The sequence below is a fragment of the Acipenser ruthenus genome, chromosome 31 (assembly GCF_902713425.1).
Source record: "Acipenser ruthenus chromosome 31, fAciRut3.2 maternal haplotype, whole genome shotgun sequence".
In the NCBI taxonomy this organism is placed as follows: Eukaryota; Metazoa; Chordata; class Actinopteri; order Acipenseriformes; family Acipenseridae; genus Acipenser; species Acipenser ruthenus.
Window position 1 is genome coordinate 719,991 of NC_081219.1, and position 18,000 is coordinate 737,990.

General features: G+C 40.3%; 1 protein-coding gene across 1 annotated transcript in view; it reads left to right on the forward strand.

Moving 5' to 3' along the window:
• The window catches only part of LOC117396810 (pappalysin-1-like), a 177,283-nt gene that overhangs the window by 129,400 nt on the left and 29,883 nt on the right, over nucleotides 1-18,000 (forward strand). Inside the window, exons 16-21 of the mRNA XM_059005357.1 lie at nucleotides 586-796; nucleotides 5,221-5,392; nucleotides 6,644-6,794; nucleotides 6,934-7,043; nucleotides 15,581-15,652; nucleotides 17,593-17,691. Coding sequence (XP_058861340.1) covers nucleotides 586-796; nucleotides 5,221-5,392; nucleotides 6,644-6,794; nucleotides 6,934-7,043; nucleotides 15,581-15,652; nucleotides 17,593-17,691 — 815 coding nt within the window. The remainder of the gene's footprint in view (nucleotides 1-585; nucleotides 797-5,220; nucleotides 5,393-6,643; nucleotides 6,795-6,933; nucleotides 7,044-15,580; nucleotides 15,653-17,592; nucleotides 17,692-18,000) is intronic.

Genomic DNA, 18,000 nt, shown 5'->3' on the forward strand with positions numbered 1-18,000 from the left:
CCCACAAATCAACCCTCTCCCTAAAACAAAACAGGAAATAAAAATCATCAGTAAGAGATGGTGTTGTTATAAAGGCTTTCTGTGGAGGTCTAGACTGCACTGCAATCCTCACACACCTCTCCTTGGGACAGTAACATATAGAGTATAAACACAGACAAGGTCATGAGGCATCCACAATACGCATGGATAAGATCAGAGCGCTTACTACAGTATATTGCTCCCCACCCACCAGGCCTAGAACACTGGGATGGCTACACACAGCCTTGTAGAATGCATAGCAGCATTTTAAAAGAAGAGCCCGCTTTCTATCGCTCTAGTTTTTGTATAGCTTCAGATTTCTCTATAGAACCCGTTCAGATTGTAGAACCCAAAACAAGCGGTGTCCTCCGCAGTCCTTCTTAAATGAATAAGTGTACAATAAGCCAAAGTGGAAAAGTTAAGGCGGCTGCAAATAATTTGTTTTCCAAACACACACCTCTGTAATTCTGCTAAGAGGCCCGTTGTTAATAACTGTGGTTATTATTCTGCTGATAACCAGTGCCATGTGTGTGGAGGTTGATCCTCTGTGGTTCTGTCTCCCATCAGGGACCAATAACACTCTGGCCTGCATGGAGGATGCACTCTGGTCTTTCCCCGAGGCACTCTGTGAGCTCATGTGCCTGGCTCCTCCCCCTGTGCCCAACGCTATCCTGCAGACCTCCCGTTGCCGTGCCAACGGACACAAGGTTGGCTCCTTCTGCAAGTACAAATGCAAGCCAGGCTACCACATCCCCGGCCTCTCCAAAACAGCAATAAAGTAAGTTTCTCTGTTTTGTGAATTACTAGCTAAACACTTTGTTGAATTGGTTCTCGCTGTCTAATTTCTTTGGAACCAAACCAACTCAAAACAAATTCAACGTCATGCCCTGTTATTAGCCTGTATTTTATAAAAAACGAGATTGTATTTCTCTACACGCTGCTGCTTACTAATCTCTGTAAATGTGATGCCACGTTTCCTACCAAGTTCAGACAAAAAAAAAAACAACTGTTCATTTCCTTAGCTTTCCCCCACTAATAAAACAATGACCAAATGTCTGCTGCAATCCAAGGACTACCACAACCAGTGGCTGAGGCTGTTAATTTGGTATTTCAAAGTCTTTAGCATTGGCCAGAACAATAAATGTCATCGGGAGCATGTCAAATGAGCTCTTGTTAAACAAAATAGGAAGGAAAAACATCTTGAAGCCAGCACTGAAATGTGGTCCCACAGTGAACGACTCTGGCATTATCTTACTGTAATATTGAGGTGTTTTTTTTTTATTTTTTATAAGAAAGCTGTTCCAAAAAATGATTTCCTAATTGGCCATTATGGAAACCCCAGCCATTAGTTCCAAACATAGAACATGAGCACGAAAGCAAGACCTTCATGTTTGCATTTAAATTGTTACAGAACATTGTGTTTTTAAATAGTACATGATTTCATTACTTTAACTTCCTCTTTTAGTGACATTTATTGTTGTTATGGTTTTGTCTGAAACTATGAATACTGGTTTTCATGTCACCCTGATGGTGGGACCCTCCTTGAGGCAAATGACATATACTGTAAAGCAGTCCATGCGATGCAGTAAGCACTGGCTACAGCACCCTTAAACAATTGCACACGTTTATTTGTTTATTTGTTTATTTCGCAGACGCCTTTATCCAAGGCGACTTACAGAGACTAGGGTGTGTGAACTATGCATCAGCTGCAGAGTCACTTACAATTACGTCTCGCCCGAAAGACGGAGCACAAGGAGGTTAAGTAACTTGCTCAGGGTCACACAATGAGTCAGTGGCTGAGGTGGGATTTGAACCGGGGAGCTCCTGGTTACAAGCCCCTTTCTTTAACCACTGGACCACACAGCCTCCTTGTGACGTGAGCTGTATTTTAAACACGTGCTATCTACTGCTACTCTAGATTAAAGGAAGCTCTCAGTTTCTATGCCTTAATCTTTGGTTACCTGTTTGCACTTCCTGGTTCATTTCAACTCGTGTGACTGGCTGAAAAGCATGTCACTCAACAGGGGAGGCAGCTGATTGGTCATTGACATGAAAGGGGCAGTTTCCAGCACCACGGCTTGTAAGCTGAGAGCTCTTTTAACCTGCGGTTGTGTAGTGTACCAGAGCCCAAGAGTTACTATAACTTGTGTTTCTTTCACAATTACACATTCGAGACCTATATTATGAATGGATGTGCATGGAGCTGTTTCGTTAGCGCAGTCTCTTTAGAGCTGTGTGGGTTGCTATAGGTTTACTTTGATCTCTTTTTCAGAGCCCCGTAGTTGTGAGATGTGAAAATAGTGTCACAGCCCGTTCAAAAGCCCAGAATCCCTGTCATAGTGAAAACACGATTCAGTGCTTGAGACTGGAACTAAACTACATGAAACAAGCTGCTTTGAGTTCAACATATAACAATACATATGAAATGCATAATTATGGAAAACACACACATACTGTATATCAATATGTGTATTATAGGTTTTATGGGACTGTGAGAGCCAGGGGAAAGATAATAGGAGTAACATATATATCTATATATATATATATATATATATATATATATATATATATATATATATATATATATATATATATATATATATATATGTAAGCAATAAGACCCGACACAGAGGGCATTATACGACCGTTTGGGTAATGGGGTAATGCCTGATGTGGAGAGTCTTATTGCTGATATACTTCAATGCTACAGCACAATTAACTATAATTTGTATTGATTTTTACTGAATTTATTTATGTTTTCCCTTTTTTCTACGTTTCCTTCACATAAGCACTTTAAAATGAACATTCTATAAATATAGTCCTCCATAACAACAGTCTTCTCTATAAAATGAGTGTACAAAACAGTGTTTTTAAAACTGTATACTTTTATTTGAATAAACAGAGAACAAAAGATTGTGAAAAAAAATATTATTATTATTATTATTATTATTATTATTATTATTATTATTATTATTTAGTGCGCAGTTATTAAAAATGCTTCGGTGAAAATAAACAGAGGACAAAGATCTGAAAAAAAGATTGTTCAATTGTAATAAGAAGTCTTTTCCTTGGTAATTGATTTGAATATTTCCAGATATCGAGCAGTTATTTACTTGTTAATAGCTGATGGAGTGAGCTTGTTTGATTTGTCTTTTGTGATCCGGTTACAAAGATTCTCAGGGCATATATCAGGGATTATATCCCTCTAGCTCAACCGTATTTAGAATGCGTGGAATCTTTCCATTGAAGTGTGTATAACTGCGCAGGAAACAGAAGTGACAAACCAATGGTGAGTTTTATTTACAGTGAACAATTAAACAAAAATACTTTTCAATAAAGCAAAAGAAAAACCTAGCCCAAACATATGGGCCTTATCTATACTTTGTTTATTTTTTCTCTACCTAAAGCATTAGCCCGCTAAGCAGTGCCTAATTCTGTCAAAGCTATCTCTTGAAGACATCACACGACCACTCAGGTAATTTTAAATGTTTGAAAAAAACTATGAATTCTCAGGTACAGGGTATTCTCAATGTCTTTGTTATTTATATGGTTGTATTTGTATTACACAGGATCCAGGTTAATTCTTCAGCAACCACTCCAGGTAAGTATTGCGGCTGCTCTTTCAACAATATCCACACTTGCACAAACTTCCTTGAAAATAAAATCTTGGTTGAAACTAAACAGTCTCTGGTGTGTTTATATTTGCATACACGCTCCAGTGCAAATGACAAATGATTTCTCTTCGTTTCTTCAGTGGTAAGTACTTTGTGGACAGTCCCTTGCACCACACCACTCACTGCTGTCCCATCCCTCGCTGTCCTTTTTAAACACGCTGTATTTTCTTACACACACATGGGATAGGGTAACTGCAGTAGAATGTTCCAGGTCTGTAACCCACTATAGACTTTTTCAGGAAGGATCCCACTAGTTTAAACACACACACTGTAAACTAGTAGACCTGCTTGCAGTTATAGCGATCCCCTTGAACAGACGGTTTTGCTGTTTTGCTCCCATTGTAGTTTTTCAAACAGTTGAACTGGTTGCTGTAAAACGAAGTTTCCATGGCTTATTGTCTCCACGACCACACAGAACCATCTCTTCCCTTGTATGTGTTTCTTAATTCAATCATTGCTAACAGCCTGTTTCGATAATTGCGAGCAGCCTGCCTTGCAGGTCATGGTAATTGTAGTTTTTACACACAGCCGCCATTACACACGGTGTTTTAAACTAGAAATAATTAATACAACTGAAATAAAAGGTTTTAAACCCTTGTTTGGCATTTTAAACCTGCAACTGCAACTAATACACAATATTCTTGTTATCTAAACCTTTTAACACTTTGTGACAAATAGTACAGTTACCGCTGTGTCTTGCAATAGAAACCCCCCATTGTTTCTATAGGAAATACCACTGACAGCTGTCTATTTGTCACTATGTATATGTTACTCCTATTATCTTTCCCCTGGCTCTCACAGCCCCATAAAACCTATAATACACATAGACCTGTGCATAGCAAGTGACGTAAAATGGAAAATATGAGGATACATTTCTGAAAGACGTTTAAAATAACTGGTGATTCAATGGTTAATGTTTGCAAAGTGTGTGCACTATTGGAAGAATAAACACTGGAATAAAAAATAATCAAAACACCTCAATGTGGATTATTTATAGCACTGGGATTTTAATATACAAGCTGCGTCTATTTCAGAAGGAGGGTAAGCAGCCACAGGTAGGCATTTCGAAGTCTTGTGATTGTATCTGGCCCAAACAGACACCTGTTTTCAATCAGTCATACAAGGCCCTTGATTTCTACTACTGTCATTCAGTTCTTATTATTTACAGAGCGTGTGTGGAGAATGCCTCAGAACTCAAAAAGGATCCTGTTAAGATGTTTAATCGCATGTCTTAGTGATTAACATAGATGAATTATGGGGCAGTGTGTGTGTTTATGTATTTCAAATTGAGCTTTACTAGTGTGTCACAGGAATACAAAGGCTGCTGTGCATTGTGTGAGTTCAGTCCCCAGGGCAGGGATGATTTGAAGTTCTCGCCTTAATTAATATTGCTACAGCAATGACATGCTGTTTTACCACAACAGTCCTCCACATGTAATGCCATTGATGCTTAAACCAATGGAACCCTATTGTACGTTAAATGGGATAAGCACAGTAATGTTGTTTCCCCTGATTTCTCCCCGCTAAGGAGGGCATTTAAAACTCAATGCACTGAGGATGGCAGCTGGCAGGAAGGAGCTTGTGTTCCGGTGACCTGTGACCCCCCGTCCGCAGTGTTCCACGGGCTGTACCAATGCAGCAACGGCTTTAACTTCAACAGCGCCTGTCGCATCAACTGCAACGAGGGAGGGAACAAAACTGTGAGTTACCTTGTGCAACTGGACTCTTGTTCCTTGATCCTGGATCTGCAGGGCAGCTGGGTCTGTACTCTAGAGTGAAGATACTGAGCATGAGTGATGGGCAGAATACACAGTTCAACTGCTTTTCTTGAGCAAATCAGAAGAGAACATTAAACAGTAGCATTTACGTAGGGCTTCTAATTTTCAGTGTTTTGCCCCTGACTTTTCTACTCTCCTTTTAAAAAATCAATTGATACCTGTTAAGCCATTCGAGTATCTCAATCACAACTGAGAAACGTGTTCATAGTAAAATTTATTTAATTGAACTAAATGGGCTGTTAAATCGTCTGACTATTTCATTTCAAAGCAGAAGCGACTCCTCTCTATTAATGTAAATTAAATCAATTTTACTATTAACTAAAATCAGAAGCCCTACTTTTATGTTACCTAGACAGTCAATCACAGTAATGGTGACTGTTAGCTTTATTGTCCTTTGCCTCAATTAGCCTAATTGTTATTGTAAAAAACTAGAAGACAGATAACTGCCTTATTAATTACTCTGCCTTTCATGTTACGTATTGCCCATTCTCAATTAGACACATTAAACAACTCCATGATGAAGAAATCTATTTCCACATGTTATTAGTTACAGAGTTGTGCCCACGTCATTTATTTCACTGGATTTAATCCCAGACCTCCAGTGTGAAAGGCAGGGAAGGCCAGTAGCCTTGTGGAGTGGTCATACTAACATCAGTGGATTTACTTTGTAATTACAGTCTAATTGAGTGTAATTAGAGACTATTATTGTAAATAGCAACCAAGCTAATTTTAAAAGAGTAAGGACAATGCAAGTTTGAGCTCAGGGATGGGAGGATGTATCTAACAGTGTAAGCATTCATTGTTCAGAATTATGATCTCATTACAAGTGACGTACTTTCCCAATAAAATGACAAAATATTAAGCAATGAAGCTTTGAACCCCTGATTGGTGTTCCCAGGCAGGATCCAATTAAAATGTCAGTAATTGGGTCAACTGGAAGATTGAGAGCTGTAATTTCAATTGTTACATATATCTGCTGTATATAGCTCTCTGTATGCTGTGCAGCCAACTCTTTAATAAGTGTTGGTCATTGTAGCAGGATTGTGTATGAGCTAGCACATGGCTTCTATGATACTGATATTGAATGGACACACATCTGGTAATAAATAAAGCTTGTGTTTGCTTGTACTCTTGTGATCACACTCATGCTAACTCTGTATTGTATCTCTTTAGAAGGGACCAAATAACAACTTGATCCGCTGCAGGAAGGATGGCAACTGGAGCGGCTCTTTCCATATCTGCAAGACGTGGCAAGGAGAGTGTCCACTGGCACGCATTCCCAACCACAGCGTCAGACTCAACTGCCATGAGGGACACGGCATAGGTACTTCTGCTGCTCTTATTCATAGAAGACTGAGGATGAACTTGCCTTCCATTCTGTGTTGGTGGTTTTTGAAGAGCACACAAAGCCACATGCTTGCATCTGTTTGAATGATTTAAACAGTGATGAATGTTCTTTTTAGGTTCAAAGTGTGTGCCATCCTGCATAGATGCCAACAGCAGCCCGGTGGTGTTACCTAGCAACATGACATCACAGGATGTGGAGCACTGGAGGAACCCCCCAAAAGCACAGGTGAGTGGATTATCATTAGCAACACCAGCACGCCTCAAAGCTCAGGTAACAGTCCAAAATGGGCCCTGTCTCTTATGTTTCATTTACGTTTAGCAATACTAACAGAAACGTCATACATTCAATGACAAACGTTTCAACATAGTTATGGGTGTTTGTGAAAGGAATGGCATTGTGGTGACGTCAGGCCAGATGCAGGAAGAAAAAACACTGACAGGTACTGCAGGCAAAAGACACGGCGTGTGCCTTTTTTTATTTAAACAAAAATAAATAAACAAAAAAACCACTTGCTCACAGAGCGAAATAAAAGGTTTACACAAAAACAAAAGTCACGAACATAAACCAAAACAGACCTAAGGTCAGGCTGGGCAGTTGCCTTCACTATTCCTTACTCTTTCGTTTTCAGTTTCGTTTTTGTTTTTGTTTTTGTTTTCCAACTGCTCTCCCGTTCTCTCCTCTAGAACACCCCACCCGGAGTGCAGAGAACTGCAGGTTTATATACAGGTGACCATCTCCCGATTTAGCAACAAATGAATCACCTAATTAATTCAGGAGATGGCCATCTTCTACACAAGTTTTTTTAATAGTGGATGGGGCTTCCCATCCACACTACCAAACAGTACAAACCAAAACATTCGGCTACACCGTCAAAACAATAACAAAAATAACACAGCTCTCACGGTCATATTTACACATAAATAAATCATAATTACATTAATACAATAAATCATAATACAAACACAAAATAAACTGCACAGTGGCGGAGGGGGAGACCCCGTTCCAAAAATAAACAAACAAATACATTTAAACAGCAGGGCTCTGCCCTGTGCAGGGCTTTCCTACCACCCTGCTACAATGTTTTATGTAAATATTGTTTTAATAACATTTATTTTGTATCAGTAAAATAGAGTTTGAAATGAATGAAATTATTGTTAAAGAAGCCAGCAACCGTCTCTTTAGATATCAGACAGTATGTTATTCATAAAAACAAGCCTTCAGGTCACACCAAACGCTCAAAAGGCCCCCTGCAGGAGTATGTTCCCACTGGAAACATTATGGCAGCCTTCTGTATGATACATCTAATAAGTCATTCATATTCCATTCAATTACTTATTCATTTGAGCTCTTTGTTTTGTTCTTCTGCTTCAAGATAATGCAAAGAGGCTGTAGGTCGAATTTGGATTGCATTACAGTCTGTACAGTAGTTTTATTTCCACAGTTTACTATGATTGGCTGTACCCGAAACACATTTATTTCGTGGCAATGCAGTGGTACTGTATTAAGAAGACATTGGCAGGATGGTACCATGTTTTGATTCACAAACACACTAGTAGTAATTTGTAGGACCATGGTAAGGTACCGTTTCGATAACTGTGTATCAGTACCACCATGCTATATGCTGTATTTGTTTCCAGTACATTCCTATGTGCTCTGCTAATGGTTCTGACGAGGCTTCTTTGGGGTTATGCACTGGTATTGTAATCAGATCCCTGTGGTATTTTTTAAACTTTTCTCAAAGGGTAGTTTAGGAATACACAAGTGGCTCTAATGCGTCAGACAATAATTTCCCTCCTTTGTTCTCTGCAAGAAAGGAAGAAAGTGGCGGACCATTTCATGTTTTCACACAGCTTGGCACAGTAGCAACCAATTTCTACATTCGCTTCCAAGTGAATTTTCATTGCTTTTGTCTCAGTGAGAGAGAGAAAAAAAAAGCAGCCTGGATTTATTTATCCTTAAAGGCTTATAATAATAAAAAAAAAAACATGATGAAAAAAAATAAATGGCATCCCTATTTGGAACAATAGTTAATGCAAACCTTCAAGACCACACAAGGCCCTTGTTCAGGTGTGAAAATGTACCAGAATTACTGTGGATTCTCTAGCTAATGGAGATCCTGTGACGTGTCCTCCGAGGTCTTTGATTCACAGAGTACAGTAATCCCGTTTCTTCACTGCAGTCCAGTCCTCTAACTGCCTGGACACTATTCGGACCTGGCCTTGCCTTGGTGTGGAGCATTTTCTTCTCCTGGTCTACCTGGGGTCCCTTGATTACTCTGGAAAACCAATCGAATGCGATAGTTTACTTCATCGCTACTGAGCAAGTCCACTCAGCAATGCTGCACTTGAGCCCTGATGCCAACGGCAGCTTTCAATACAATAATGCTGCCTCCACCAGGCCAGGATTGTGCAAGAAGGGGTTGAGAAGGATGACAGAGACTTCAGGCATCTTCCATGAGCCTGACTCTCAAACCAATTGAGCACGTTGGGGATGAACTTGAACAATGTCATCATGATTGTGTCGTGCAGTGATCAGGGCAAATGGTCCAATATTAATACTAATACTGATGATGATGATGATGATGATAATAGAGAGATTTAGGGAATTGGTTTGAATATTGCACTCTAGAAAGATAATATATGACCTTGCACTCTCAGCCTTTTTACACCAGGGAATGCCTGCAATATGATATATTCGGTATTTCTAACAGTAGCTTTGGTTAGAAATCAATTCATAGCTGAAAGGTCTCCATGTTAAAGTGTCTGTGCCGAGGTGAAATCGATAGTCCTTGTGTTTCTGTCCTTGTGTTTTATCATGCTGTGTTTACAGATGACAATGCTTTAGTAGAGGCTGATCAAGCACAGCTCAAAGTACCTCGTTCCTCTCAGGTACACGTGATCTGGGGACTGCATGTCTAACCATACCTGCAGGGTGAATGCAGCCTCTGTTAAAAATAACTTTGTTTGTGATAGCAGTCAATTAGTCATTTGCCTCAAATTGCTGACACACACACAGGGATGTACACCTATCATTTATACTATATTAGGTATCGGGTTACAACGGTTCGAAAACCGTAGCTCAACCACTAATGCAATGTCACTTCCCTCATAATGAATACAGGACACAGAGAGAGAGATGCAAAAATGAACAATAATGTAAATGCAGCATTTAGACTTTCCATTATTCAATGTACATTACCTGTGCTTTCATTCTATCCGCTGGAAACAAAAATAACCTTTCCGATTATAGATTTAAAACACGGGGTTAGCAAAGGTCCCAGAGCTTCTCCCCTGGTAAAGGCATGGCTGTGTGGTGTGCAGGGTGAGTCATACAGTCAGGGGAGTGCAGGGGTCCCAGAGTGTCTCCCCTGGTAAAGGCATGGCTGTGTGGTGTGCAGGGTGAGTCATACAGTCAGGGGAGTGCAGGGGTCCCAGAGGGTCTCCCCTGGTAAAGGCATGGCTGTGTGGTGTGCAAGGTGAGTCATACAGTCAGGGGAGTGCAGGGGTCCCAGAGGGTCTCCCCTGGTAAAGGCATGGCTGTGTGGTGTGCAGGGTGAGTCACACAGTCAATGGAGCGCAGGTCCTCGCTCTAGGTCTTGAACTCCGGTGGGATAGAGATGGAAAAGCAGCAGGGACTGCTTCAGCTCACTGCACTGCAGCAGATCCCACTGCTCAGGTGCCTGATGAGCTCAAGCATGCTCCTGCAGGGTGCTGGTCTTTGTCTTTGCCAACATCTACTCTAGAGCTCTTGGGTGTAAAGATGCAATTGATTTTTCAGTAATCAACATCGCACAAGCAATAAAGAACATGTGTTTTTCCGTTTAGACTAATCATATACATGCTCCCACTTTCGGTTTACATGAATTATCACACGGAGGGATGTTGTAATACCCCTGAAAGCTGGTCTAAAAAATAGATTTTGATGTATAAATGGAATAAAGGCACTGCGAGTCATCCGTCTCTGGCACAGCTTAAGTTATTAAAAGGATTGTCAGGCTGTAGGGAAACTTGCTGGTCATTATTTTAATGATTGTTCTAATGATAGAATGACTGATGCACATCCCAGCAGCTGGGTTATAGAGAAAGTGCCTATATTGTATATAATGCATCACACATATTTCTGGCTTTATCTTAAGAATCCCACATCTTTTAAAGGGGAGTCACTATCTAGGTCATGATGACCTACTTTTGCTTCGGCCCTACGGTTTTAATGTGTTTAGTTCTCTCCAGTCAACTGTTTAACTTATTGTGTTTAGTCTTTTTTCCTGTTAGTAATATCTACTTTTCTTTGGCTGTTGAATACCTGATCACCGGTATGGTTCTTATTAAATGCAGTCCAATGCACTTGCATCTGTAATCTGTTATTTATATCTGTGGCATGGGATGGTCTTGTTACCTCAACATGTTGCTACATTATTACAACCTTCAGACAATCTTGCTAAATGACCAAGTTAGCTATCCTCTTATTTGATGGACTGATATGAACATGAAAGCGTTGTGATCAGTCTTTTAAAAAGGGTAAGCTTGGATTAATGAATTGTGCTCCTGATCTCAAGTCAGATTCTTTATGAATGAAATTCAACAGCCATCAGTTTACTGAGTGCTTAGTTCAGGGTTATGAAAAGGCAATTACATTTCAGGGATGCAAAGTTAAAAGTGTCAGCATGGTGCAGCATGTTTTCTCCAGGCTCTTTGACCTACCAAAACATAAAACAATCTGTGCAGGTTTGTGAACTCAGGGAGTTGGGCCAGTAGTTGCACATTTTGCCCAACTCAGAACATTGCTTACTAAATACCGTGGTGCCTTTTGAATTAATTACAGTCAGCTCTTGAAATATATTGGGTTACACTTTACATTAAAGTGCTACAGAACTGCCTGCAGTGTTGACAAGAAACGTGCTCCTTCCTACAACAATGCACTGTTGCAGGAGGGAGCGTGATTTGAATACACTGCGATAGCTTTCTTTTCTTCTGATGAACGCTCCAGAGTAAATGTTGAGAAATTTATTCCTTCAATCGTTGATTTTATGATCCATGATGTGTGATTAAAAATGTAAAGAGTTGGCAATATGTTTAAAAATATAATGCAGTGATATGGATAACACGGGACACAGCGAAGGTAGCTTAATGCGTTTCTGTAAAGTTTGCAGGGTGTTCTGTAACACTAAGTGCCTCCAGCTTCACTGTACTAACATTGTAATTCCATATGTGGTTACATAGTCATTACACTGAAAATCTTATTGTTGCATTGAAACCACAAATCATATGTGTAAATATGTTATTACAGTCTGATTACAATGTAGCAAAGGGTTTTAATAAACCAGCCATATCACAAGCGCAGTGGTACCACAACATGTACAGTGGCTCTCAAAAGTATTCCCTTAGACTTTTCCACATTTTATTGTGTTACAAAATGGAATCAGAATAGATTTAATTAGGAATTTGTGCCACTGATCAACACAAAAAAGTCCATAATGTCAAAGTGAAAAATAAAATCTACAAATTATTATAAATTAATTACAAATATAAAAGAGAAAATAATTGATTGCATAAGTATTCACCCCCTTTGCTATGACACACCTAAATAAGCTCTGGTGCGACCAATTGTCTTTAGAAGTCACATAATTAGTTGAATGGAGTCCATCTGTGTGCATTTAAGGTGTTTCACATGATTTCAGGTTAAATAGACCTGTCTCTGGGAGGACCCACAGTTGGTTAGTACATTTCCTAACAAAAACTACGTTATGAAGACAAAGGAACATTCAAAGCAAATCCGGAATAAGGTTCTTCAAAAGCACCAATCAGGGGTAGGATATAAGAACATTTCCAAAGCATTGAATATCCCCCGGAGCACAGTAAAGTCCATTATTAAGAAATGGAGAGAATATGGCACAACTGTGAATCTAGAACAGGCCATCCTCAAAAACTGAGTATCCGGGCGAGAAGGGCACCAGTCAGGGAGGCCACCAAGAGGCCTATGGCAACTCTAAAGGAGTTACAGTCTTCCACGGCTGAGCTGGGAGACACTGTGCATACAGCAACAATAGCCCGGGTGCTTCACAAAACTGTCCTTTATGGGAGAGTGGCAAAAAGAAAGCCATTGTTGAAAAAAACACATCAAATCTCGGCTTGTGTTTGCCAGAAGGCATGTGGGAGACTCTGAGACCACATGGAAGAAGATTCTCTGGTCTGATGAGACCAAAATAGAGCTTTTTGGCCTCAACGCTAAGCGCTATGTTTGGCGCAAGCCTAACACCACACATCATCCTGAGAACACCATCCCTACCGTGAAGCATCATGCTATGGGGATGCTTCTCTGCATCAGGGCCTGGAAAGCTCGTGAAGATAGAGGGCAAAATGGATTCAGGAAAGTACAGAGAAATCCTGGAGGAAAACCTGCTGAAGTCTGCAAGAGACCTGGGACTTGGGAGAAGATTCATCTTCCAGCAGGACAATGACCCCAAACATACAGCCAAAGCCATACTGGAGTGGCTTAAAAACAAAAAGGTCAATGTCCTGGAGTGGCCCAGTCAAAGCCCGGACCTAAATCCAATTGAGAATATGTAGAAAGAGTTGAAAATTGCTGTTCACCAAAGGTCCCCATCCAACTTGACGGAGCTTGAGCAATTTTGCAAAGAAGAATGGGCAAAAATTGCAGTGTCCAGATGTGCAAAGCTGGTAGAGATTTATCCAAATCGACTCATGGCTGTAATTGCTGCCAAAGGTGCCTCTACCAAATATTGACTCAAGGGGGTGAATACTTATGCAATCAATTATTTTCTGTTTTGTATTTGTAATTCATTTAGAACAATTTGTAGATTTTATTTTTCACTTTGACATTATGGACTTTTTTGTGTTGATCAGTGGCAAAAACTCCTAATTAAATCAATTTTGATTCCATGTTGTAACGCAATAAAATGTGGAAAAGTCCAAGGGGGGTGAATACTTTTGAGAGCCACTGTATCAATGTCAGGAATGAGGACTGTCATTTAATCAGATACCACGTTCACTCACTATCTTAATATCCTTGAATTTCCCCCGCTTCAGAAATCAGCAACAGATTTTAATAAGAAAGAATGCCAGTGCAGTGGTTCTCCAAATGTTATCAATTTACTATCAAAGGGATATTTGTTCTTCATTTTACCCAAAACGCAGTGCCAAGATTGGTGTGATGTTTATTAGGATTTCATGGCTATTTCATGTACATAAGCTTCCACCACAACATTTGCAAAAAAGCCTTTCTAGTGACGATCCATTCTACAGACATGTATGGTGGTCCGCAGAGGGAGATTGAATTGCTGAGTGTCATGGAGCTGTTCTTGCATCCTGGTCTCCCCCTCCGAGGGGATAAACAGTGCTCTTGACTGGAGTCTATCACAACTGGGGGCCTCTATCCCTTCATCCCACAGAGTTTACATACACTCACACTGAGAAGCAGGGCCTGACTAACAGTGGAAAATATGAAACGGTCGGAAAGAAAAACAGTCTGATACAGATAGTATAAGAGTCTTTTTAATACATGTCAGGTAAGCCTCAAACGCACCCGGCTTTACAGGAACTGTAAAAACAAGCTGAGGTTCCCACCAGACGGATTGAATTAGCCCTCATGTAAACACTCTACCAGGCTGCAGTGCAATACTGAATACTAATTCATGGATGGATTTGTATTTTTTTAAAATATAGCCTAGTGAGTTACCTTTAGCCTCTCCACAGGCAGCGCTGTCCCCTTAGGGCTACCCTCACCTGGAACCAGGTACTTGCTCCGAAAAATATCCGTATGATGGCGTTTCAGTGTATGCAGTGGCATTGAACAAGAAACAGATACCTGGTGACTCCGCACACTGCAACTGAGTGTCTGAACCACAATGCAAAAGAGCCGAGCATTCATGATTTTAGAGCCTTTAACCTCATCTCATCCCACCAGCAGGACACAGGACAGAATCTGTAACGGCAGTGTATCCTACAACACTGCCTGTTACACTGGCACGAGCAACTCTAGCTCAGTTAATTGCAAAACAAAAGCCTTTTCCTCTGGGTCTCTCTGTACACTTTTTTATTTTGCCATTCCAGCTGTAGCTGCTGGCAGTCTGGCTGTTAGAAGTGTTGCATGTTCTAAACAACCAAATGGCCAGCACGCACTGAACTGCTTTGAGCCTCCAGGTTTCCCAGTGCTCCCGTCGCATAGAAGGAATGTTTTGCCCTCTCTAATTGTAATGTTCTTGACTTTGCAAACCCCCTTTCCACCCCACACAGCTTCTTAGTCACGCAATGTACCGGTTACTGCTGTAACAATGTTTTTTTGGTTTTGTTTTAAATATGGCATTTTACTTCTGAGGATTGTAAAGCTGACAGAAATGATCAAAAGGGCAGCCAAAGTTATGCAAGGTATAGGGTTTGAATATTTTTTTATTTGTTTCGCAAGCAAAAACAATCCCTTGGCACTCCAAGAAAGAGAAAAGCAGTGAAAGTTTGTAGCAGCCTCCAAGCTTGCCTTTTGCTTGTGTTTTTGCTGTGACTCACTTTCCAGGGACAGGCCCATGTGACTTTGTTTATCACTTTGTGGGCTCCTTCAGAGAAGCACGATAGCACACACCCAGCCAGGCACAATGAAATGTTTTCCTTCTGGATGCTTCCTGGATTACCTCGAATAGTTGAGACATGCTCCTGCTCCACAGGAGAACTTTGTTTGCTGCCTGCGGCGTTGCAATAATATCTGTCTTTTGTCTACATTTCACCCTTTTCTCTCTTTCTTTTCCTGAACAGAGTGTTGTCTGCACTGGGGGGCTCAAGTGGTATCCTCATCCAGAAACGGTTCACTGCATCAAAGGTTGTGAGGTAAGACGTGTCGGCTGTGGCAGCGTGTGTTTATTCGTTGTTTAAATTCTGCAGTTTACCTAACTGTTTATTTCTTCATTTCTTCATTCACATACGGAAGTATGAATTCATTTTTAGACAAATATGCATGCATTCCACTTGTTCTGTGTGTGTGCATGCTCAGTACAGACCTGGCCTGCTGTGACAGCAGGCAGACCCACTAATATTACTAAACAACATGAAGGGAAGTGGGAGGCTTTAACTAGTCTATTAAAAGCACATACCATACCTACAGTATTTAGCCAACAAACTAAAACCAAAGATATGTTTTGCTTTAAATGGTTTTCCAGCAGTTAGATGATAATAAGGTAACAGATCTATTGGAAAACCAGGTGGACAGACAGATTTAAGAAGGAAAGGTGACCATGTTTGTCAGTGTGCACGCATGCCAAGGTTATTGACAGTGTCTGGTTGGAGGTTCAAAAACCCATCATCAGATTGCCACTCATTTCTCATAGTAAGGTTCTGTTCCAAAATCATAGACCAGTGCTTCTCAAACCCGTTTTTCTGGTGGCCTCAGTGCCACCACGAACACTTAGTGGTGGCCACGCTGCTACTTTTTCCTAAAAAGTATATCATATGAAACATAATGAAAATATAGACATACTCACTTCTATTTTTTTTTTTCTATAATAAAGCCAAAGTGTTTCTCCTTTAAAAAACACAGCAGCCTCTTCAACTCTACTGATTCTTAATTCCCAGGCCCTTCTAATACATTGAATTTCCTGTTCAATCACATTCTGCACAATTCCAAGCTAAACCTAACAAAAGTATAACGGTTTGGAAAGTCGTTATGTCATAAAAGTGCATGTAAAACTACTATTCCACAATATGTTGTGAAGACCTTACTTTGCCACACTGAATTCACTATAAAGCAGAGGATCTCACACAGGAGTTAGTTATACATTTTTTTCTGTGTGTTTTCAAGCAGGAACATTACAAAAGTAGACATCACGATTTTTTTCTGTTTTAATCCCTGCCGTTGTAGTTTCTTTGCAATAAACTACAGTAAGAGGCAAAAGTATAGCATTACTGAGGTTTACTTGTGCCTTTTTTTTAGCTGTTCAGGCAAGTGAAAACTGTAAAAAAAACTCTTCAAAAAAATAAACGTGGAAAGGGGGCATTGTACAAAGAAAACATTTTTTTGGAAAAATTTTGGTTTTCGTTTATTACTCTCCTCATAACAGAAAATAGGATCACAACAAAATGTTGATCACTGTATGTAATATTAACTTTCTAAGTTGGGCCAGTGTTTGGAAAGCATTTGAGTGACGTACCTGCATCTGGATCTGCCAATTCTGACTCGCTTATCAAATCTGAAGCAGCACTTTGTTGAACCTGTTTAATATGTTATTCTCACACGTCACATTTTAGAAAGTGTCGTGTAAATTCTGAAGGTGGTAAATCAGTGCAAGGTAAAACACGTTGTCATACGTATTTCTAATGTCTATGAACTGTGTCATTTATGGCGGGGACACAAATTCACGTGCAGGAATTTCCATTCGAATGTTACAGAACCAGGTTCATGTTTCTGATTCGATGTGACGTTTTGATTCAAAGCAGGTGGTTTCCTAATGCTTTTCAGGAAGCCTGAATCAGTATCGATTCCTGGCTCATTTCCCATTGTTTTCTAGCCTTGTTACGTCTATTAGCTTTAAAAATGAAGTGCATTACGGTTGCATTTGAGCCTTCATTAGCGTGCATTTCCGGATCCCAGAGCGTCTCATCTGGTTAAAGCACACCCGTGTGATGTGCAGGGTGAGGCATGCAGTCAGTGGAGTGCAGGTGCACAGCCCGGATGTGCAAATTCACCGGTCTCCACTGGGGATCCTGTAGTTCTCACTTGGTAAAAGCTATATATACAATGTGCTGTATGCTGATGCTAATTTTATTTTCCCCAGCCATTCATGGGCGATAATTACTGCGACGCAATCAACAACCGAGCCTTCTGCAACTACGATGGAGGAGACTGCTGTGCCTCTACGGTGAAAACTAAAAAGGTAGGAGCTTGTTATCTTGGTATTTCCCCTGGGTTTAACCCTTTCAGGACCTTCATCACCCAGATACCAAATAAATACCCATAACAGCTTACAGATACCAAACGTCCAGAAAGTCTTTTCTATAGTCTGCTTGTCACTTTAAAATGGCTTCACCAGGTTAACAGTCCACCTGGCTTTAGATGTTGTAGTTACTTTCTTTTTTTATTTAATTTAATTCTCAGAGAAAGCTGGCTTATCTCTTGGTGCTCGAAATTGTGGGACGTTTAATAGGATACCATAATACAGGTGGTTGCTGGTTCATGTGCATTG